Consider the following 24,557-nt stretch of genomic DNA (forward strand, 5'->3'; position numbering starts at 1 on the left):
TCGACTCAACCAGAAGCAATCGTTGATCCAACTCATCATAAGAAGAGTAGAATAAGAACTTCTCATTCCGAAGAACTGATTTTGGGAGACAAGAATGCTCCAGTCAGAACTAGATCTTCATTCAGACCCTCTGAAGAAACTCTTCTAGGTTTGGTGTCTCTGATAGAACGTACCTCTATTGATGAAGCTCTTCTGGATAATGAATGGATTCTAGCCATGCAAGGTGAACTGAATCAATTCACCAGAAATGATGTTTGGGATCTTGTTCAGAAACCAAAAGGCTTCCATGTCATTGGAACCAGATGGATTTTCAGAAACAAGTTGAATGAGAAAGGCAAAGTCGTCAGAAACAAAGCTCGATTGGTAGCACAAGGTTATAGTCAGCAAGAAGATATAGACTATACAAAAACCTTTGCTCCAATTTCCAGGTTAGAGTCCATTTGTCTTTTAATTTCTTTTATAGTCAATCATAACATCATACTTTATCAAATGGATGTTAAGAGTACATTCATGAATGGTTATATTTCTGAAGAAGTTTATGTGCATCAACCTCCTGGTTTCAAGAGTTCTCAAAATCATGACTTTGTTTTTAGATTGAAAAAGTCTTTGTATGGTTTAAAGAAAGCTCTAAGAGCTTGGTATGATAGATTAAGCAACTTTTTGTTGGAAAATGATTTTACCAGAGGAAAAGTGGACACAAATCTCTTTTGAAAAACCTTCAACAATGACTTTCTGGTTGGGCAAATATATGTTGATGATATTATTTTTGGTTCTGCTAATGCGCCGTTGTGCAAGGATTTTGCTAAGTTTATGCAGGAAGAATTTGAAATGAGTCTGATAGGAGAACTAAAGTTCTTTCTGGGAATTCAAATTGATCAAAGACCAGAAGGCACATATATTCATCAAAGAAAATATATAAAGGAACTTCTGAAGAAATTCAACTTATCAGAATGTAATCTAACAAAGACTCCAATGCATCCTACATGTATTCTAGAGAAAGAAGAGGTAAGCAGTAAGGTAAATCAGAAGATTTTCAGAGGTATGATAGGTTCTCTTCTATATCTAACAACTTCTAGACCTGATATCTTATTTATTCTATGCTTATGTGCTCGCTTCCAATCAGATCCTATGGAAACTCACTTAACTACTATTAAGAGAATTTTTAGGTATCTGAAAGGTACTACTAATCTTGGTTTATTTTATAGAAAATCAAATGAATATAAATTAGTAGGCTATTGTGACGCTGACTATACTGGAGATAGAATTGAAAGAAAAAGTACTTTTGAAAGTTGCCAATTTCTGAGAGACGACTTAATCTCATGGTCCTGCAAGAGACACATAACAATTGCGCTATCAACAGGTGAAGCTTGATACATCGCAACTTCTGGATACAACACTCAGATATTATGGATGAAGAGTCAGCTAGAAGATTATCAGATATTTGAGAGTAACATTCCTATTCTCTATGATAATACTTCTGCTATCTATTTATCTAAGAGTCTTATCTTGCATTCTAGGGCTAAGCATATCGAAATAGAACATCACTTTTTACGTGACTATGTTCAGAAGGGAATTTTTCACTTAAAATTTATTGATACAAAGCATCAATGGACTGACATCTTTACAAAACCCCTTGTTGAAGATAGATTTACATTCATTCTGAGAAATCTATTTATGAAACCGTGTCCAGAATGAAAAGATGTTATTCAGAATGTAAAGTCTTTAGAACTTTAGATAAGATTCTGAGATTGTTTTGCTTTCTAACTCTGAAACTTGAAGCTTTTTGAAGTAAGGGAGTCTTCATGAAGTAGAAAGGTTCTGATCAGAAGAAATCTTATCAATTTATCTTCCTGATTCTGAACAGTTGCTGCATCTAATGGTTGTCTTGTCATTTTATTTCATGTGGTTCTTGGTGGAGACAATTGTCCCACTTTCTGAGCATGTGTGATTAAAGCGTGACACATTGGGTTTAACAATTCTTGGAATTAGGTCTAAACCTTTACACTCCCCTTTATGGCTGCGCACACCTTTTTGTCATCATTGCAAAAATTGTCTATTTAAACTCACATCACTCACATTTTTACACTACGCGCACATTTCTCCTACACTTTCAAGTTTTTCAAACCTCAAACAAACTCTCTCTCTCTCACTCTCTCTCACCTTTTATTCATCTTCATCCTCTCTCTCTCTCTCTCTTAATGGTTGAAAAACAATCTTCAATGGTACAACAATCTTCAAAGACTGCTAAATAACAACAACATACTGAAAGCAAGATACTGGAAGGGATTCCTGAACTTACTCTCCACACTCCAGTCAATGAGATTACAGTGTTGTGAAAAACTATTATGGATTTCAAAAACCTGAAGGAGAATGGTTTTGATTTCATAGAAACCCTGAATGTTCAAGGATGTAACACCTTTTTTGATAGACTCATATGCCCAGTTTACCTTGTGCTGGTAAAACAATTCTAAGTTCATGCCACTGCTGAAAGGGAAACAATTACCTCCTATGTCATGAATAGTAAAATTGTCATCACTAAGAAGTCCATTACAAACCTCATTGGTCATGATGGCAAAGGTAAAAGAGTTCACAGTGCAAGCATCACAGCTAAGAGGGACGTTAATATCTCTCTAGTCATCTTCAAAGAAGGAACAAACTTTGCTGATGAAAAGGGTCCAAGTGCCAAGGACTTGACCAATAATTTAAGGGTATGGTTCGATATTATTTTTGGGTGTATCAATCACAGGCCAAGTACCAATAGTTCTGACTACATCAACACACGTCAGAAGATTATGTTGTTTCTTCTAGAGAAGGGAGTTAAGTTAGGACTACCATCACTTATGTTCAAGTTCATCAGGGATTCTATCAGAGAATCCAGAACTGGTGGATCTACCAAGAAAGCCAGAAGCAAGTTCATACCTAATGGCAGGTTAATCTCAGATATTCTGGTGGAGAGTGGTGTGGTAGATGACCTTCTGGTCAGTGGGTTGACAAAAGAGTTGGTAAAGGACGTTAGAAAAGTGTTATGGGGAAAGAATCTGAAAAGTATAGGTCTCATCTCCAAATTTCGAAGACCAGAAATCGTTTTGACCAAGGATGATATCTGTGGTATAAGAAATCCAATCGATGATTAACCTATCTTCACCAAAGTTGATCCTCCACAGGTTCTGATGGATTATCTGGAAAGCTATCTCAAGGATGGCATTGACCCATTGGTGGATCCTTTTAATCTCCCAGAAACCTACCCAGATGTCCATGGTAAACGGAAGAAAGAATTCAGAGGAGAAGGATCCTCCAGAACTCAGAAGAAGAAAAAGATAGTTATCTTTTAGAACGAAGATGAGGTGCCTCTAAGTGAGCGCCAAAAGGCTATGATTCTGAAGGATACGTCTGGGGTCGTTCAGTACTCAAGAGCTTTTGGTAAGTTTCCTTCTGCTGACACTTCTGATTTTGTTTCAATTCCGTCTAGAATCTTACCACCTACACCTACATCTCAATCTACATTTTCTGAACCACTTCCATTACCAACACTAGAAATAACTCCACAAATTTCAACACATGTTATCAAAATACCACCACCAAAATCCACTCAAACTTTAGCAACATCTGTCATAGAAACTTCTATAGTTTATGCTCCTGTTTTAGAACAACAATTAATACCACCTCCATTATCTCCTCCACAGTTACAAACTACACCCATCTCACCACCATCAAATGTTTTTGCTCCCCTACTAAATAATCCAAATGGTATACCACCTTGAACATATCCTGCCAGAAGTGCTTATGACAGACATATTTATGAAGGCACTACTAAAGGAATGATTAACTTTGAGCCAACAATCACCTCACCAGAATCATCCCCCATCATTCAATCTTCACATCCCTCTGTCTTTGGTCCTGAATTTGATGAGTCTAGAATCAACTTGACCATTAAATATCCCAAAGTCCAAACACCATCCTCTCTTGACCTTGGTAAGGTTCTAACAGATTTTGATTCAGAATGTAAGAGGCATCTGGATATAGCAATGGCTGTTAGTCATTCTTTTGCAAACCCTGCTGCTAGTGATTCAACATGGGAAACCTATAGAAGTTGGATGAATTCTAAGATTTCCAAGATGAAGGATCTTGGGTATACTTTGGCAGAAAGCAAGTTTCGTTCTAGGTTTGTGCCCTTAATGGAATTATGGAAGTTTAGGAATTCCCAATTTGCCTTCCTGCACCGGAAGTCAAAGAGGCCTCTTCAGAACTCATGGAAGAAGAAAAAGAAGTTCCGACACCAGAACTTGCTCAGAACATTGAATCTGCTGCTCCAGAAGCTTCTGTTCCTGAACCTGAAGACTCTGCTATGGAAGAAGTTCCAAACCAGATAGTCGTCTCAGAAGCTTCTACTTCTCCGCCTATTCCAGTTTCTCTTCTAAGAACCATTTAGCAGATTAAGGTGGATAATGCAAAGGTTAACGAGCGTCTGGATAAGCAAGATCTGATGTTTTAGCTGATTCTGTCAAGAATTCCTCGTCCTCCTCCACCTCCTCCCCAGAACCCCTAGAATTTATTTACCTTAACTTTTTCGCATTTTTCTTTTGTTTCTTATCAACTGTACTCTGCACTGCCTCTTTGGCATGTTTTTAATCAGTGAAGTTGTTTTATTTCTCTTTATTTATTTTGTCTTTTATCTTTTTGATTGATGACAAAGGGGGAGAAAACATAACATTCTAAAGTGGAAGAATTAAGAGTTTATTTGATATTTAAATTCCTAAGTAAAAAAACAAACAAACATTGTTTAAATGTTTCTGCTAACAAATACTTCGAGAAAAGTTTGTTAAGTGTTTTTGCAGGGCTAACTCTCAAGAACCAGAATGGTTTGTTAAGCTTCTTTCTCAAGAATCAGAATGATCCTCAAAGAAGTTTTTGAAGAAAGGTTCTTCAAAGAAGTTTCTGAAGAAATCTTTTCTAAAGAAAAGTTCATGAAGTAAGGTCTATTAAAAGGATGATGTTATTAACCAATATTCTAGATAACATCAACTAACTTCTGAAGTTAAACCAGATTCTAACTAATTATTCATTATGATTCAATCTGGTACTTCAAAAGGTAAATTAGGAAAGTGTTCTTTCATTCTGAGTTTATCTTTATAGGACTATACATCTGAGGGGGAGCTTTGTGCTTTTGTAAGATGTATTCTTCTCTAATTACCATGTACAAAACTGTTCATCAAAATACATGTTTTGTCATCATCAAAAAGGGAGAGATTGTTAGAACAAGATTTGGTTTTGCATATATACCTTTAGTTTTGATGATAACGATGTTGTAATTGTGTGAGAACAATTTTGGTACCCTAATGGTTTATTATTATGTAGCTTTAACAACCAGTTCTGATTCTGATCATATGATGTATGACATAATCAGTTTTTGAACTTTGCGTTCCAAATTCTCTTTTGCACTACTTTAGAAGTTTTGAAAGATGTCAATATTGATGTTGCAATACTCTTCCTGCTTCTGTGTTATTTCACCCATCAGAAGCTTTTGAGGAGACTCTATATTGTTGTTGCAATGTTCTCTTAGTTTTTGCTTCTGGACGTGACTCTGATTAACAAACTTTTGAAGGATGGCAAACTTCTAAAGTTGTGTTATGTAGCTGAAGATTCTGAAGATCTCAAGACAAACGATTGAAGTTATCAAAGTTATGACAGAGGATTCTGAAGATTTTGAAGACACTGAAGAACTCAAGCCAGACTACTGATGATGTCAAGGTTCTGACCCAAGGTTCTGAAGTTTCTGAATCTAGCTCTCTACTTCTTCACTTCATGCTTGAATCATCTTTTATCAGAAGCCAATGAATATGAAGATAAGATCAAATGGGAACATGATCAAATAGTACATAGTACAAATCAAAAAACCTTTCCACTACCTAATTTCATGGGCAAGGTCTGTACTATTCATCACACTTGTCACTGAATATGTGGACAAAAGGATAGTACGTGGTATCATTCCTTCCCCATCCAACAGTGGACAGCCGCTCAAGGAGATTTCCCCATCTATCCCTCCAACGGTCACATGCTTGCTTTATATAAGCATGCATTTGAGACTTGAAGAATTTGGTGATCTACACAAGTATTTTGACAAGCTAATTTTCTTTGTGAAAGGCTATCATCTTTTGTATACAGTGTTCTTTAAGTATTTATTATCCATTTTGTGTAAATCTGCTTTTGTAGAAGCATCTTGTAACACATAAACTTTTATTCAAACTATTTGTTTGATTCTTGAAGGAGGTTATCCTTGAGAAGACAAAAAGGTTATTCTTTGTGAGTCCTTGAGGAGACTAAGGTTTAGTTGGATCCTTGAGAAGCAAAGAGGGTATTCTTAGTGTTTATTATAATCTGTTGATTATAGTGGATTAAGTCATTGTGTATAAGGCAAATCACCTTGAAGGATCAAAGTTGACAGCAATGGAATATTTAAGTATAGAAGCAAGGAAAGTAAAAGCAAAGACATAGGCAATTATCTTGGTTCCTTTCACAACCTGAGAGTAGTCCAATCCCCTTGCACTTCTAATGAGATTTTCACTATAATCAAACTGATTACAAATGCTCAAGCACCAAGTAAGAGACTTCTAATGCTCAAGCACACAAGCAAGAGACTTCCTTTGATCAAACCTACAAATAATAGACTTATATGCTCAAACACACAAGTAAGAGACTTCTAATGCTCAAGTACATATGAAAGATACTTCTAATGCTCAAGCACTAAAGCAAGAGACTTTTGACTCTATAACAAATTGTTAAAAGATTTGGGTAACAACTAGACTTGATATACAACCGGAGGTATAGATAGAATACAACATAGAGAGATTATAAGACTTACAAACTTCTAAAATATACACAATGTTAATATGTTCCAAGTCTAACAAACTTTATAGAGTAGCTTCTCTTTGAATGTAAATGTTCAGAGTCTGTAATGCAGTGTATTCGGTAGTCTTCTTCTTCTGATCATTTGCTCCTTATATAGAGAGGAAGAAAATAGTTGTTGAATACTTTCACCAAAAGTTTGGATAACCTTTTTACCTTATTAGACACATCAATCAAACACCTTTTTGCAAGAGGAATTATCTGTTAAAGCTTAAACAACCATGAGAGGGGTTTTTCCTTTAGTCTTCATATGATCAAAAGGTCTCCGATTATGTCGAAGTTTCCTCGATTGAAGTGAACATGCTTTAGAGGTTGACTTTCTTCAGATTTCACTCTTCAGAGGTTGATCACTTCAAAGTCCACTTCTTGGCTTCTGAAACTTCAGAGTCTGGATCACAAGAGGCTGACTTTCTTTAGAGTCTGGATCTTCCATCAAAGTCAGGGTCTGATCTTCAGATGTAGATTGCTCAAGCATCTCTTCATTTGTTCTTAATGATTATATTCATGCAAACTTCAACATATATTAGAATACCAATTTGTTCTTTAAATACTTTGTTATCATAAAAACCCAATTGATAAGGTATTAACCAATTTTGTTCCAACAAAACTATGGTATGAACTTGTAAAAGCTAGTGATGAGGTGGAGTACAATCAATAATTGCAACAGCTTGAGCACCCATGTGTTCAGTTTAGACCATTTTTTTGATTATGTGAAAGACACATGTTTGACTCCTCATAGGCATAGATTTGTTGGAGCTTGGATCAATCAAGTGTTGCATTTGGGAAACACCATGACTAATAGGTATGTTTGATTTTAGCAATAGTTTGTTTATCTTAATATTAAGGACACTGGTTTTTTTTTAGGGTTGAGTATGCGCTTTGGAAACTAAAGCAGGTGTTGGAGAACAACTTAGGTGATATGTGCAAATGTTGGGAGGCTATGAATGGCAATCTCAACGTACAATTGGGAAATATTAGAGCTTCATTTCAAAAGAGTTTTATGAAGTTGAGCACGCACACACTAGTCCATTTATGCGAATTTATATAGATCAGTATCAAAAGCTGCTTTGAGGTACATTGTTGAAGAGTGGTTAAGGGTTGACATTGTGGGTATAAACACCCAAATGTGCGGGTGTACTCATAGAAAAGTATATGAGTTACCTTGTGCTTGTGAGTTAGGGAGATACATATTAAGTGGTGATCCAATGCCAATTGATGTTATTCATATCCACTAGAGAAAGCTAAGCCTGAAAGGTGAACAAGAGGTAGATGCAGAGGATGGATTAGAGGTGGACATGACTAATGCAATTGATGCACTGTGGAAAAGTTTCAAGTCACTAGTTGTTGCAGGAGAAAGAGCCCTAAAAAGTAAGATGTGTGAAATTGCTTACCCTACTACAACAAGGACGTGTCCACCGTCCAAAAAGCTAAAAACCAAAGGAGGGCTGAAGACGATAGGAAATAAATCCATTAGACGTGATATTTATCACGACCGTTCATATCATGATAGGATTTGCTGGACGGTTATAACATTGGCAACACCTTATGCCTGTAGCGTCGCAATATGTTAGATTATAATTCTAATGTGATTGTTATATTTCAGATTATATTGACAATTGACTTCATGTTATATTGAATCAATGTTATATTTTGAATTATATTGCATAAGTATTCAAATAGTAAAGAAACTCATGTGAAATAAATGATAACCTCAAAGATAAGTCTCAGAATAGTAAATATACTACAGAAGTCTCAAAGATGATAACGCATCAATCATCCTCGTCATCATCAGCCGGAGGTATTGGTCCGCCCTAAGCTACACGTAGTGCTCTAAATATCTAAGCAAAATCATTCTCATCCACATCGGCCTCGTGACGATGTAAGTAACGTCGAAGCTCATGTGAAATAAATGCTAACCTCGGATCTGACGGTCCTTAGCCATAGATAGGAATTAGAACATGTCTCACTTCCCCCCGATGTGGTGGTACCAAATGAGGATGTGACACTCTATAGTACCAATCCAAGTAATCATCGACAACATCATATGACGCGGTAGCAAAAATTGTCGGACAAATCAATTCTATCATGCTCACATGATATGCAATCCACTCAAAATCCACATCAAGTGTGTCTGAATCAGGATGTGGAAGCGGTATGTATTGCCTATATCCAAAATGACGCATACATCTGCCAGATAAGTATAATACAACTGTGTCATACCATTTCAAGCCACCCCTGTACAAACATATATCATAAAATTGGAGGTGATGGCTATGATCCTCAAAGGGATGCCAAATGACATCAGCAGATGTCAATGCATCCAACACAGGCCTAAGCTCATCAACCTTTTCAACTCCTTTCTTGTAAACCAATTTCATCGTCCTGGGAATTGGACTACCGCTACCAACAATCTTAGACATTCCTCTATTGCCAATAGTTGAACTCGTGAATCCAACATTGTTACCAACATGAATATTATCAATTAAAATAATTATAAATAATTAAACATAAGTCATAATAAAATTAAAATAAAACATTTGTACCTGTAGTAGAGAGGCATATCTGCCGAGCTGCTTGCACGTAAAAAAGGAAGCATCTCTTAAACATTTTTATAGTGTGACAAGTGCAGCTGTCCCTTAACTATATCTACCACATTCAGCCAAGTCCCTAAATAGTGATAAATACTTTGCCCCTATAAGAGTAAAAGTTTTGTTGGAAAAAATGATGCAACCTACCAACAACAGCACATAGGCTCTAGCAGCACCGTCAAATCTACTATCAGCTCGTTGATGCATAAATACCTCATTCAACCAATCCAACCTATAATAAGCACCCATACAATTATGGATCTCTTCAGTTGCCTCCTCAAACGAAACACCCAACAAATCAATATCAAGAGTAATAGCATCAACATCAGTGAAACCTCGTGTAGGATTCTAGAACTCCCTCTACACGGTAAATGAAGAAGACAAGAAACATCGTCCAATGTAATGGTCATATTGTCATATGACATATGAAAGGATGATGTTTCTGGATGCCACCTCTCTACAAATGCTACTACTAAATTTTGGTTTATCCTTGAAAAATTGGTTCTCTGTAGAGAGGATAAACCAGAATCAGACAACCATCTCTCTATCAACGGTTGAAGACTGTATGAAACCCATCCTATCAATTTGCTACCATGTACATCAATCTTTAATTCTTTCTTCGAATTTCTCTCATAAAAATAATTTATAGTATGCGTTATAAAATATAAGTAATTAAAATTAAAAATGATTCAACATAAAAATGATAGAGGTTATCTTACCTCGTCGAACTATAAATGGTGCACAACATGATCCTGATTCCTCACCAGAAGAGACGTATCGTACGACCTTTCGTGAAACTGTGGTTGTAGTGGACGAGGCTCAGGTGCGCCTCTCAGACGTTCCTCTCCATCCATCACCTCTCGAGGTTGCCTTCCTTCACCCCTTGGTCGAATAATGCCCCGTCCCGACCTCTCCCGCACAACACTAAAAATAACAAAAAATAATCAATGAAAATTACAAATAAGAACCAGATAACATGGTTAAGAGTTATCGGGTTAATATATATATATATATATAAACCAGATTACTATATAGTTATCCGATGTGTAACGTTTTTCTTAATCAAACTAAAAAACTTACTTGTAAGATTTTTGGAGTGAAAAAACAATCAACTGGATAACTTTGAATCGTGTTCTCTTATATTCAAGTGAATCAGATATCTTTTATTTGTGTTTTCCGATTTTCAAATACTCTCACTTTCTTTAAAATGAAATAAGGAAATAGTGAAATTTTTGAAATCTAGGTATTTATACAAGATTTTTTATTCCAAATTCATTATTTGCCTGGAAAGAAGGATAAATGAAAGAGTGTTGGTAAAAATTTCAGTTTTTCGATACCTAATTAGCATTAAACCATTAAACTTCTCATAACATCAACTTCTCATAACATCAACTTGTACTAAACCTTTACACGATTAAACTCAAAAAGATTCATACTAAAATAGAACTATTGTGACACAAAGAAAATCCCTATTCTCCAAGCTGTTTACAAACATGTATCAATTACTCTCTTTATTTGAAGTACTTGTATAAGCATATCAAATATGATCATCACCATGATCATTGTTCATCATATGCACAGCATCACAAAACAGCTTCCACTTAGACCCCAAGCACCCTTTCCTGACATACACACACCACCATCCACTCACTCACTCACTTTTCACTTGCATCCAATGCTTCCAAATTCACACTCCCCACACTTCAACTTTTGCTAACAGTCATACAAATTCATTACATTACAAAACCAAATTCCATTTTTTAATTCATATTACTCGCACTCATAATATTTCACTATCAAGCAAGGATATTTTTAGAAGCATGGTTGTCACCATTCGAGACGTGTCGGTGTCCGATATTTATATCACACATGTCTTACACGTATGAAAAAAGTCAAACAAATATAAAAAAAATCAAATAAATATTCTTTAAAAAATAATCTTTTATTTTATCTGATACTTTTTAAATCGATATCTGATATTTGTATAACACTTATATAATATGTGTCAAATAATTCAAACAAATATTTCATAAAAAAAATGTTTTATTCTAACTTTAACACATCTAAATTTTTTGAACAAATTTATACATTTAAAAGAGTTAAATATATCAATGCAGTGTCATCAATAAAAAAAAATCAAAGATGTTAATTTTGATTAATTATTTTTAACTCTTTCAATAATAGATGGATAAATAAAATTTAAGAAATGCCAACATATAACATGAGGGGACATTTAAATGTAACAAAAAAAATTATAGAAAAATTTATAAATATTTAATTATCTATTAGCATTATCTATAAATTTTAGATACTACTATCATATTTGTAACATATCAATCTTCTATATTTTTTACATTATAATATCGGATGTGTTTGATGCAAGTGTGAGTGGTTAAAATCCTATATTATTTCTATATTTTTTACATTATAGTATCGGATGTGTTTGATGCAAGTGTGAGTGGTTAAAATTCTATATTATTTATGAATGAGAAAAATATTAGACTTATAAGGGAGATGGTTCATTTATGTAACACATTAAAATTTTGGGTTGAGATGTGACGTCTCGTAGTCCTAGAACATTAATTTTATTGATGTTTCGATTCTTCCGGATTTTTCAAGAGTAGTATCAGAACCGTGGTTCAGCTTTGTGCAAGAGCAAAAATTGATTCGTTTTGGATCCTGTTATAGGACGCGGATAACTCACGTATTTGTACTAATTGGGCAATTACTACATTTACCAAACATGTGTATAATGAATTCCTTATAGGGTTAACATCATTAATTACAATAATTATGTTCTAGTTTAAAATACAGTTATTATTATTGAGAAATGGGTTGATAGTAGTTGATACTTGTAAATTGAAAAAACTGGGCCACAGAATGCAGAGAATAGTCAGAAAACTGACAAAGCGTGACATAGTTAAAAAACAAATTTTTTAAAAACATATGAGTGACTGCAAGTCATTACTCATTCATTTAAAAAATCAACACCATGCATAAACAAAAATTTTGATTTATTCATCACATTAATATATATACTGTACAATACACACATCATATACACATCACCATAAATACACAATTAAAATCTCTATATATTTTCACCATTCTCTCTTCTGTTATGAAACTGCCTTGAGAATCAAATCCTTTCCTTAACCTTCACGCCTTCATTTATAAGGTTCAACCTTTTAACCAATCTCTTTGACCCTTTTCTCACTTCACCTTTTAACTCCTTCCTAACTCTTTAAATTCTCACTTTATCACACTCTCATCTTCCTCCTCAAACATGGATCCTTTCAAACAAAAACCTAAGTCTTTATTCATTCATGGACCTATCATTGTAGGTGCTGGTCCTTCTGGTATAGCAGTTGCTGCTTGTTTATCAGAACAAGGTGTTCCGAGTCTTATTCTTGAGAGAAGTGACTGTATAGCTTCCCTTTGGCAAAATAGAACCTATGACCGTTTGAAACTTCATTTACCTAAACATTTTTGTGAGCTTCCTTTGATGAGTTTTCCTCAAGATTTTCCTATGTATCCTACCAAACATCAGTTCATTTCTTACATGGAATCCTATGCTGATCAGTTTGGTATTCGTCCTAGGTTCAATCAAACTGTTGTTACTGCTGAGTTTGATCCAAGTTCGGAAATTTGGAATGTTAAAACACTAGATGGTTTTCAGTATTCTTCACCTTGGCTTGTTGTTGCTACCGGTGAAAATGCTGAACCTGTTATTCCTAAGATTCATGGTATGGAACATTTTCATGGTCCTGTTGTTCATACTTGTGACTATAAATCTGGTTCTCAATACAAAAACAAGAAGGTTTTGGTCATTGGTTGCGGTAATTCTGGTATGGAAGTTAGCTTGGATCTTTGTAGACACAATGCTCTACCTCACTTGGTTGCTAGAAACACAGTAAGTTCCCTTTCTTGTTACTTCAAATTTTCAATCTTGTCACAATCTTCGATATTATCAAAAAAAAATTATGCAACCGATGATGTAACTTCAATCGAGGTTGCATAGACATATGATTTTACCGTAAATTTGACAGAATCACATAGCGATAGACTTTATCAAATTCACTTTGTTTTGAAGTTTAAAGAATTTTTATTTACTTTATTACTAGTAGTACTTTTAATAGTGTCATATAAAGGTAGAGTTTTTATAATTATTTATTAAGTAATGATAGATAATAATTGTTTAGTACTTAAAATGATGTCATGTATATGTTTTTTTCCCATTTAGGTAACTAATAATCAAACTTTGGAGTTTGTACTTTTATGCTAATTTTGCTTCATATTTTTTATATGATTTAATTTAAGGTACACATGCTTCCAAGAGATATCTTTGGGTTCTCAACATTTGGAGTAGCTATGACATTAAACAAATGGCTTCCATTAAAATTAGTAGACAAGTTCCTCTTATTAGTTTCAAGCTTCTTCTTAGGAAACACCAATCACTATGGTATCAAAAGGCCTAAAACTGGTCCTATAGAGCTTAAACTTGCAACTGGAAAAACTCCTGTCCTTGATGTTGGTCAAATTGCTCAAATTAAATCCGGTAACATTAAGGTATGGTTAATTTTTTTCGTCGAAATAATATCGGTTTTTGTCGGTTATCCGAGACTAATATTGATGAATTTTGTGAAGGTGATGGAAGGTGTGAAGGAGATAACAAGGAGTGGTGCAAAATTTATGGATGGACAAGAGAAGGAATTTGAAGCAATAATCTTAGCAACAGGTTACAAGAGCAATGTGCCTAGTTGGCTTAAGGTTAAAATTTGATCTGTTATGTTTATGTTTTTAGCTTTATCTTATTCTATGAAACACTTATGACCTATCACTATCTATGTTTTGGGACACATGCAAAGAGCATAAACATACAAATGTCTTCTTTTCTTCATGCAAAAATCATCAAAGAATAAAATCAGTTTTGTTTGGTTTCTGTGCTTTGTGTTATGCTTCTCTACTCTCTAGAAAATATGCTTAATATTTAATTTTTTTGTTTTTGTTTTTATAGGGAAGTGATTTTTTCACTAAAGATGGAATGCCGAAAACACCCTTTCCTCATGGATGGAAAGGAGAGCAAGGATTGTATACGGTAGGGTTCACGAGAAGAGGTCTACATGGAACATATTTTGATGCTATCAAAATATCTGAAGATATTACAAGTCAATGGAAAACAATTAAGAGCAAGAGTTGTAGTGATTCACATATCATAAACCTTATTAGTACTACTACTCTTAATAATGTTTAGCAAGTTTTTATTTATTTATTTGTGAGAGAAGAATATAGAGTTAGGGTAATTTGGGAATTGTACTAGCTAGCTTTTGTTTATTTTTTTTCTTGGTTTTCTGTGTATGTACAATTTTGTATTTAGGAGCATACGCTTTTTTAACTACTCAAGTGTTAGCTTTTTGTACAAAACAGTTTCATAAATGGAATGGCACTTCAGTTCTCAAAGAAAAAGTGTAAAGTGAAAAGTAAATAAGTGTACTCAAAATTTAAACAAATGAAGTGAAAACTGAAAAGCAAGAAGTGGGAGTTTACGTAGTTACTAGTACATTATACCTGCATTTCTTTCTCCCTTTAATTAATTGAGTAGGAGTATAGGATTAGTACTCATGAAAATTTTAACAATCAAAAGTCTACCTTAAAATCTGGAATTGTAAAAGCTTTCACGTCATGACTTATGATTGAGCAAAGTAATTAAAAGACTCGTCATGACTTATGATTTGTAGCATATATGTATAAAGTATAAGACCATCCTCATCGAGGATTCCATCACCTTATGAAAAGTCATGAGGTTGTACCATGTAAATTTTTTCAAAAAGAGGTTGATTGAGAAAAACATTGATGGAAATTTGTTTTATAAGTGAGTTTGAGATGAGGCAATAACGAGATATAACACTAACTGTGGTTGGTTTTCCCATTCGACTAATAGTTTCAAATGAATCATATCTTCTTGGTAATGAAATCCTTTAACAAATAGTTTGTTGTATGCTTGTATTTGGATCCATCAGGGTTGTATTTCACCCTAGCAACCCATTTACAACTTATGGTGTTACTTTTATGTGGGACAGTTATATAAGGTATTCTATTGTGGAACAGAAAATAATAGTAAGATGGAGTGCACCTGCAAGGTAAGCACTCCAACGTCCAAGCCAGTGAAGTCAAAGAGGAGGAAATTGTAAGTGTGTAACCAATTATACCTTTGTGTGATGCAAAATCACACTTATATAAGAACGACTATTAGAACCACTCTCGATGAAAGTCAAACCATATATGGGGGGGGGGGGGGGGCATTGGATGGATTATAATTGTTGAGATAAGATGGTACCTGGCTTCAGTGCAGGGCAGGGCTCCCTAGCGATGGCACATTTGTTTGTCGACATGAGTTGCTGAAGCTTCAGATTGGACCTTCTCATTAGGTCGGTCTTATTGGGTCACTTGGTCGGGTCGGAACTGTCCCCCTCCAAGTCCTTGCTATCGGTTACAAAGCTAGGATTGTTATTATGGAATTATCGAGATCGGCCTCTAGGGAGTTCTGCTTTAAAGTGTCGTGTTCATTGGGAGAGTTCTCTAGGCAATGGAAGAGATCTTTGATAAGTTGAGTGCGAGTTAGTGATCTTGGGAACACACATTAAATGTTTCTCTCATCACATAAATATTACTTTAGGAAGAACTTCCACATGGACGTATGCATCAAGGATAGGGAGGTGACACTCTTCGAATGCTTGAGTGTACTCGAGTGTCGTTACAAAGCTGAGGTTGAATATGATTTGGTAATCGTGCCTTTCGATATTTTATTGATTCTTGTTTGAAGATACTTATGCCACTGGTTGCCTATATATCGAGGGAGTGAATTTAATTTTTTTTTGCTTTATTTGCTTCACTATGTTAATCTCTTTGTCTTCCTCCCCATTTTCAAATTTTTGCAATATTTCATGTTCTTTGATCCCCTCTCTCTATTACGACTTACTTTCACAAACTCTAGTGATTTGCATTTTCAATCTTCAAAATTTACAAGCATTTCAAGGTAATAATCTCTCCTTTTATCATTTTCGTTGTTTTGCGGTTGTTGTGTATGCCTGATATAAGAAACCCGGGTAACCTGATCATAAATCTAGTGAGTAGGGATGAACCTAGTGACACATCCTCTCGAAAAGAGGCATAAGTGATAGATCAGGTAGGTTAAGAAGTATCATCTAACGATACTAGGAACTTAGAAGTTAACTTTATAGAAATTATGGGGCTTACTGGCGCTTAAGACTCAAATTAGAAATTATCAGAGTGAGAGGTCCCTTAGAGGTTAGGAACCCAAAGGCTGACACTAATGTGGTGAAGGGGGAGATGCACCCACTACGCCAAAAACTGGAATAGACAGCGCACCTTAGAGGGCGCTTTATTACAAAAGCGCACTCTAAAGTGAAGAGAAAAAATAAGGAGCGAACAACTGGAATAGACAGCGCACTTTAGAGGGCGCTTTTGTAACAAAGCGCCCTCTAAAGTGAAGCAAAAAAATAATGAGGAAATGAAGGGACACCAATAGAGGGCGCGTTTATGAAAGCGCCCTCTAAGGTGGCCCTTAGAGGGCGCTTTTAAAAAAGCGCTCTCTAAGTCCATGTACATTTCCAGTTTATAAGGCGCTTTTGGAAAGCTTTAGAGGGCGTTTTTGTAACGAAGCGCCCTCTAAAGTGAAGCGAAAAAATAATGAGAAAATGAAGGGACACCAATAGAGGACGCGTTTATGAAAGCGCCCTCTAAGGGTACCCTTAGAGGGCGCTTTTAAAAAAGCGCTCTCTAAGTCCATGTACATTTCCAGTTTATAAGGCGCTTTTGGAAAGCCTTAGAGAGCGCTTTTAGAAGCACCCTCTTAGGCCCCCTTTAGAGGGCGCTTTTTTTACACAAGCGCCCTCTAAGGTCCCTTTTAGTAAACATTAAAATTATAACATATACTGCATGTCTCTTTATTTTCCCTCGCTATATGCTATTTCGTTTACGTAACTGGGTTTTCTCTCTACTGCGATTACTCTCGTCCTCCGTTCGTTCTCCCTCCCTCACCATCGTCGTCGTCGTCGCCTTTTTCTGCTGCTGCGTTCACGTTCACTGAGTTATCTGCGTCCACCGTCGCTGTTCACTTTCTTCTCCATCGTTACCGTCACCTTGAAGGTATTTCTCTCAATAGTTTGTATTTTCGGGTGTTTGATTAGGGCATTTTCTAAACTGAGTTTTACATTTTGTGCATTATGTTGATTAATGTTGTTTAGGGCAAACGAGCACTATATGGTGTTCATGAGCACCTTGTTGAAAATCTATTTTTGTTATTTTTTTGTGTATGGTTTTGATCACTGAATGTTGTATGTTGTATGGTTATGTAAGGTTTTTTATTTCTGATTGAAAACTGATGTCATTTGGAGTGTGTTTGAGCTTGTGCTTGGAAGTTTGATGATTATGGATGCAAGTTTGTTCATGTTCCAAACACCATAAGTTTGCATTGGTCTTTTGTATGCAGTAGGTGTGTGTGAGTTTGTATTCAATAATGATGAAAAAAAGAGAGAGTTTAGATTGTTGTAACATGAGAGAAATGGAAGGTATATGAATGTGTTTTTTGTGTAGCTTCACGAATATGGTCATTGTCTTACTTGGGTCTTATTGAATCATTTCTATATTACAGATAAAATGGCTAGTAACCAAGACGATACCCATGACGCGAGTGGATCACGTAACAATGTTGAAAATGAAATCAAACGAGGATTGACTGTTATGAAGTCAATCATTCGTGCAAGAGACAAGGGTGAAAAATTCGAAGTACATTGGAGTGCTGAAGACCAACTAATTGAGCCTAACGGTTCAATATTGGCAAGTTACATTGGTTTCCTTGTTCGACAACATATTCCGATTACATGTGATAATTGGAGAAGTCCGGAATTGAAGGTTGGCAAAGAAAAAATATGGTCCGAGATACAGGTACTTACCATATATTGTTATATGTTTTTTTTGTTGACCATATATTGTTATAATATTACTTATAATAACACACTCCATGTGTATGTTTTTTAGAGATCCTTTCACATCGATGAAAGCCGGCAAAAATATTGTATTCAATTGGCCGGAAAAAGACTCCGAGGATTTCGATCCTTTTTGTCCAACAAATTTCTCAAGGATGAGGAAGGAAAATTTGTTGAAGCAGAACGGCCAATGAAGTATGCGGAGATTATTTCAGCCGAAGAATGGGATAACTTTGTCGCCAAACGAAGAAACGAAAAATTCCATGTAATGTCTATTAATTATGGTATTATACAATTGTTAAGTTACTTGGTTCTGATATGCCTTAAACTTTTTTATCCAGGAAGTAAGCGACAAAAATCGGAAAAGGGCATCAAAACCCGCGTATCCGTACAAAAAAGGGCGTACGGGATATGCACGGTTACAACAAAGAATTGTGAGTATATTCAAATGTTATGAGCTTATACATTGTCACAATATGTTATAATTGATGATCTTATAATCTGATTCAATGTGTAGCTAGCCGAGGAGAAAAGTGACGCAACATCTCTTCCGGAGCACGTATTGTGGAAGGCTGCTCGGGTTGGGAAGGATGGGGTTGTCGTTGAAGCGGTTCAAAGTGTTTATGACGATTGTGTAAGTATATATAACATTATTTCTTTAATTATATCGAAAATTTTGTTAGACATATAATTCATTTTTAATCTCCTCTAATAATATTTTAGGAGACTTTATCCCAAACCTTACCTTCAACCGAGGTCCACGATTGCAGGAGCCTACTTAGTCGAGTACTAAATGTTCCTGAGTATTCCGGTCGTGTGAGGGGTAAGGGTTTTGGTGTGACTCCATCGTCATTTTATAAAAAACCAAAAACAAAAAATCCAACCAACAAAGAGGTGATGGAGACCTTGGCGGAGTTAAGGGCACAAGTACTCAAACTGCAAAAGGAGAATGCAAGGTATAGAGAGGAAATGCGCGATTCCGAGGCAAAAGATACTAGTGACCGAGCTAGTATCAATTGTCAACCGAAATTTCCCGAGGTAATTATATATGTTATTATGAAATTAAAATAGCACTTTTTTACTTGACACATATACACGTTAACAATAACATATTTATTATTGGTTTAGGGCATTACACCTTGTCAGCTGTATCTATCGTCACCAACTTATCGCATAGTTGGCAAGGGAAAAGTGCACAACACTTCGGGTGAATTACTTCACCATAATCCCCTCCCGATGGAATATATGAAAGTTTCGGTTGACCTTGTATTAGATACGGACGCGCTTCTACCATTACCTGACGTTGTTTCAGAGACAACGTTGATGCGAGATGCAGTCGGATCCTTTGTTGGATGGCCGTCAGATCTAATTTTCCCAGATGCCGAGGTATATATGTTCTAAATGATTATGAATATTTAGTATTCACATTTCAATTCAGCTACAATTATGATATTTCATCAATCCTTATTACATGGTAATGTTAGACTCCTACAAGACCCACACATAAAGCTGGTAAAGGGATTTCAAGACGCATCGAGTCGGTTGCATCTCAAAAAGAGGTACAAATATATATACCCATTGAATTATATACGCAACGATTCTGTTGTATCACAAAAAGTCATGATTTAATTTATATGAATTTTTAGGTTCCCGGTCGAATGTTGAAAAAAGCTGGTAAGGATATTCCGACGAAGTCCGGGACAAAAACAAATCCTAGATGTAAAAAAGAGGTACAGATATATATACCCATTGAATTATATACACAACGATTCTGTTGCATCACAAAAAGTCATGATTTAATTTATATGAATTTTTAGATTCCCGGTCGAATGTTGAAAAAAGCTAGTAAGGAAATTCCAACGACGTCCGGGACAAATTCTCAAATTATGATGCGTCTTGAGAAAATGGTGGAAGAGTCAGATATTATGCACGGCGCCATCCGTAGTGTAGATATGGATGAAGGTGTTTTCGGAATTGCTCATTCTGAAATAATTGCAAAGGAGGACATGCAACAACTTTTTGAACACGAAGAATTGGGCATCGCTGTCATTCATACATACATATGGTACTCCGATCAATCTATTATTTACTTAGTTGAACAATTTATTTACACATTTCAATGAGTAGTCTAATGTTTATTATGTTTCTATTTAAGGTATATGTATGACACATTGATGCGGGGAACTGAATTGTGTAACCAATTCAATTTTATTACTGCTTCCCGTATCAACACAATGTTTATAACGAAAAATCCAACATCTGTAATGAATGAACTAGTCAATAGATTCATGGTGGCCGGCGATAATACTACACCCAGTTTGTATTTTTTACCGTTTAATTCTGGCAACGGGTTAGATTTTCTTTCTAATAATTTCATTCTAATCTATGTATATCTTTTACGTAGAAAATTTTCATGCATCTAAATTTTTGTTTTATTTTACAGTGGTCACTGGTTGTTGGTTGCTATGGATCTTTCGAGACTAATGGTGTATTATCTCGATTCGTTACCGGGTGATTCGAGTAAATATTCGAGTATGAAGAAGACGGTTGACGCGTAAGTGAAATTCCCCTAAATATTCGTGTGTATTTGTATATTTAATTATGTCTGTCAGATTGATTTCAATATACGTTTTTATTTTGTTAGGGCAATACTAAAATTTAGATCGAAAAAGAATTATCGTAATAGGAAGGACATTACCTGGGTCAGAGTTCAGGTATATATTAAGTTTCTTATTTTTGCTTATAATAGTGTTTGTAAGAAATTAACTATATATATATATATATATATATATATATATATATATATATATATATATATATATATATATATATATATATATATATATATATATATATATATATATATATATTGTTTGTTTTTCTGTGTAGTGTCCTCAGCAAAACAATTCGATCGATTGCGGATTTTTTGTATTGAGATTTATGAGAGATATCATTGCGTTGAATCGTATAGACATCCCAAAAATGATATGGAATAATAACTTAGGGTTTATTTTAATATTATCGGATATTTCATCTAATTTGTTACTAAATCATGAATATGTTTTATTCTCTTAATTGTAGTACTTTGACGAATACAAATCTTACTCAAGAGCTCATTTGGATGAAATGAAGGATGAATTGTGTCAATTCATTATTGATCATAGAATCATATAGGTTGTAGTTGTTGTACATATATGTATGGAATGTTGTTGTACATGCATGAATATCAATATATTAATGTTGTATATATGGAGGATTAATGTTGTATATAAATGGATTCATGTTGTATATATCAATGGATTAATGGTGTATAACATTGGATTAAAGGATGAAATCAATATGAATTTTACACTTTTGCAGCATGCGAACAGGTTCCCAATTAAATACCCATTGTTTTTCAAACAAATTTTTCTAAAATAACTAACACTTTAGAGGGCGCTTTCTGTAGGAAGCGCCCTCTAAACACTTTACATTGACAACTTTAGAGGGCGCTTTGTTCAGAAAGCGCCCTCTAAGGTGTCCCATTATGGACCACTCCAGAGGGCGCTTTTTTCTGAAAGCGCACTATAGTGTGGCCCTTAAAGGGCCACTTTAGAGAGCGCTTTCTCCAGGAAAACAAAGCGCTGTCTTTACCTATGCCAGCGCCACTTTAGAGGGCGCTTAAAAGCGCTGTTATAGGCCAAAATAAGCGCCCTCTTTTCCCTTATTTGGCGTAGTGACCCACCAAAATTAACATCAAGGAGGTCACTTGAACATTTTTTTTTCGCAGCCTTGTACATGCCAAACCTAGAATATGTAAATGAGTTCATGAATGAATGAAAGGCACAAACCTATATTAAGACACATTTGAAGGCTTTTGGTTGTGATCCTACTAATAATGAAATCATGTGGTGTATAGAATTATAGCCATTCTCCCGTATTAATGGTTTTTATTTTTATCTATTGACAATGGTGTACAAATGGTGTATTAGGGATAGCGAAATGCTAAGATTCTTGAGGATGTATGCCACCTCTTTTGATTAGATCAAGAAATTTAGAGGACGGCGAACTACATTTTTATTGAAGAGCTAACTTTGGATAACACCTATAACATTTACACTGACGTAGGTCCTTATTCTAAATAAGGGGTAGTCCACCTTGAAGGCAACAAAATGTTGTGTTGTCGATATTGTGGATGTGTTATGCTCTTACACGAGTGTAAATATGAATCATTGCATCACATTTACACCTTGTGAGTTAGGCTTATGTTAAAAAAAATTATTACTAGCGTGAATTCAAGAATAATGTCCCCATATTGACTTTCTCATTCATTTTTTTCTATATTCAACGAACATTTCCCATGTCAGATCGCGGTCAAGGGAAATGTTTTAGACTTAAGAACCTCCAAAAGGATAAGGAAGTCCTATATTAACGTCTTCATGGTGCTATTTTTTAAACTAACAAAATCCATTATGAGCTTATTGAGTCGTAGAAGCTTTTGAAAAAAAGTAGGCAATGAGGTGCAAAAGTACGGGTCTTTGTCTACCTTGGGAAAGAAGGAAAAATAGTAAAGAGAATGAGACAACCTTAAATGTTATCCAAAAGACACTATTTGATATGAAAATCAATATAGCCAATATCAATGAGGCTCTTGATTCTTCTCACAAGAGGATGGGTAATTGGAAAAGGCTCTACGTGAGGCTCATAATTGTTCGGAAGCAACTCAGGAGAAGTTGTGGGATGTGGAATCTACAAAGGTCCATTTGAATAAAAAATATATGAAGTTCATTGAGATCGGTTACTCCTTCATGCAAGCTACCTTTGATAATGCTTTGAAGCATGTGGAGTTCTTACATCCCAAGATAAATATGTTGAGGGAGAATATCCATGCTGAGTAGTAGATAATGGATGACAAGGTGGTAATTCTTAGGGAGGACCTTACCTCACAAGTTTCTTTTGATATCTTGGAACTTTTGATTTTGATTTTGATTTTGTTAAGTGGTTGTCTTTTCCCTTTTTCACCTAGTATGACTTGTATTGGCATCTTCCCCATTCGTAAGGGTATCAACCATGAATGAAATGTTTTTCTTTTTTTTTTATATAATGCTTCCTTACTTTATACATTAATGAAAGTAATTTCTTTGTTGTTGTGGATAAAATATGACTTTTCGTACCACCTCCCTCTTTCAAGAGGGTGAAAATTCTGTGATGGTTTCAGCATAATATTTATTTTTGTTATCCAAATTTCAAGACCGCTTCCTTGGTTCTTAGTACCCGATGCGGGATCGTGCTCGGTTGATTTGTTGGGCATATTTAAGGAGCATACCCAATGAAGGGACTGCTCGTCCTCCTTTCCCCAAGTGAAAATATGGTCCGAGGCCAACGTATATGAAGGCTTTACCCTCAGCATTATGGAGGGGCTAGCAAACAAGAGTGTGGGTAATCCATGATCACCATACAATCAGGAAAAAGAACTTATCTAGCTCCAATTAAATGGTTGTCGTACATGCCAAAGTTTAATATGATAACTTAGATTGCATACGACATTGGTCATTTTTCCTTTTATACAAAATCAAAAGATGATCGTAGTAAAATGCAAAATAGTGGGGTTACGGTTGAAGCCGAATCCATGTATTTCTCTAGTTCGAAAGATAAGAATCCTATATTGGCATATAGAGCGTTCTATGGTGTCATTAAGGAGATTTGGGAGATTGACTATGTTATTTTCAAAGTGCCTTTATTTAAATGCAAGTGGATTCCCAATAATAATGGTGTACAAGCTGACGACTTATGATTCACCTGGGTTGACTTTGGCAAGACAACTTATATGACTGAACCATTCATCATGGCTTCTCAAGCAAAACAATTTTTCTATATGAAAGACCCTTCAGACATATTGGGGAGATGGTCAATCATTCTCCAAGGAAAATACATTCCTCGTAATGATGAAAGTTTTTATATTCCTTCCACTCATTCTTACACAAAACAAGTGCCTACCTCATATGACGAAGTTGATAGAGATGATGTGCAAGCTATTTGTAACAATCATAAAGAAGGCATATGAAAAAATTAACAAGTA

At 35.2% G+C, this 24,557-nt stretch overlaps 2 protein-coding genes across 2 annotated transcripts; one reads left to right on the forward strand and one right to left on the reverse strand.

The window, feature by feature from the left end:
- Positions 1-8,837: 8,837 nt before the first annotated feature.
- LOC127093823 (uncharacterized) lies at positions 8,838-9,281 on the reverse strand. The gene has a single exon (XM_051032726.1). The coding sequence runs from the start codon at positions 9,279-9,281 to the stop codon at positions 8,838-8,840; it is 444 nt and encodes a 147-aa protein (XP_050888683.1).
- A 3,221-nt stretch (positions 9,282-12,502) lies between these two features.
- Positions 12,503-14,947, forward strand: LOC127097345 (probable indole-3-pyruvate monooxygenase YUCCA4). The gene is made up of 4 exons (XM_051035840.1): positions 12,503-13,404; positions 13,812-14,060; positions 14,139-14,261; positions 14,509-14,947. The coding sequence occupies exons 1-4, from the start codon at positions 12,778-12,780 to the stop codon at positions 14,743-14,745; spliced, it is 1,236 nt and encodes a 411-aa protein (XP_050891797.1). The 5' UTR covers positions 12,503-12,777; the 3' UTR covers positions 14,746-14,947.
- The last annotated feature ends 9,610 nt before the right edge of the window (positions 14,948-24,557 follow it).

This window comes from Lathyrus oleraceus, chromosome 6 (genome assembly GCF_024323335.1).
Source record: "Lathyrus oleraceus cultivar Zhongwan6 chromosome 6, CAAS_Psat_ZW6_1.0, whole genome shotgun sequence".
NCBI classification, from domain to species: domain Eukaryota; kingdom Viridiplantae; phylum Streptophyta; class Magnoliopsida; order Fabales; family Fabaceae; genus Lathyrus; species Lathyrus oleraceus.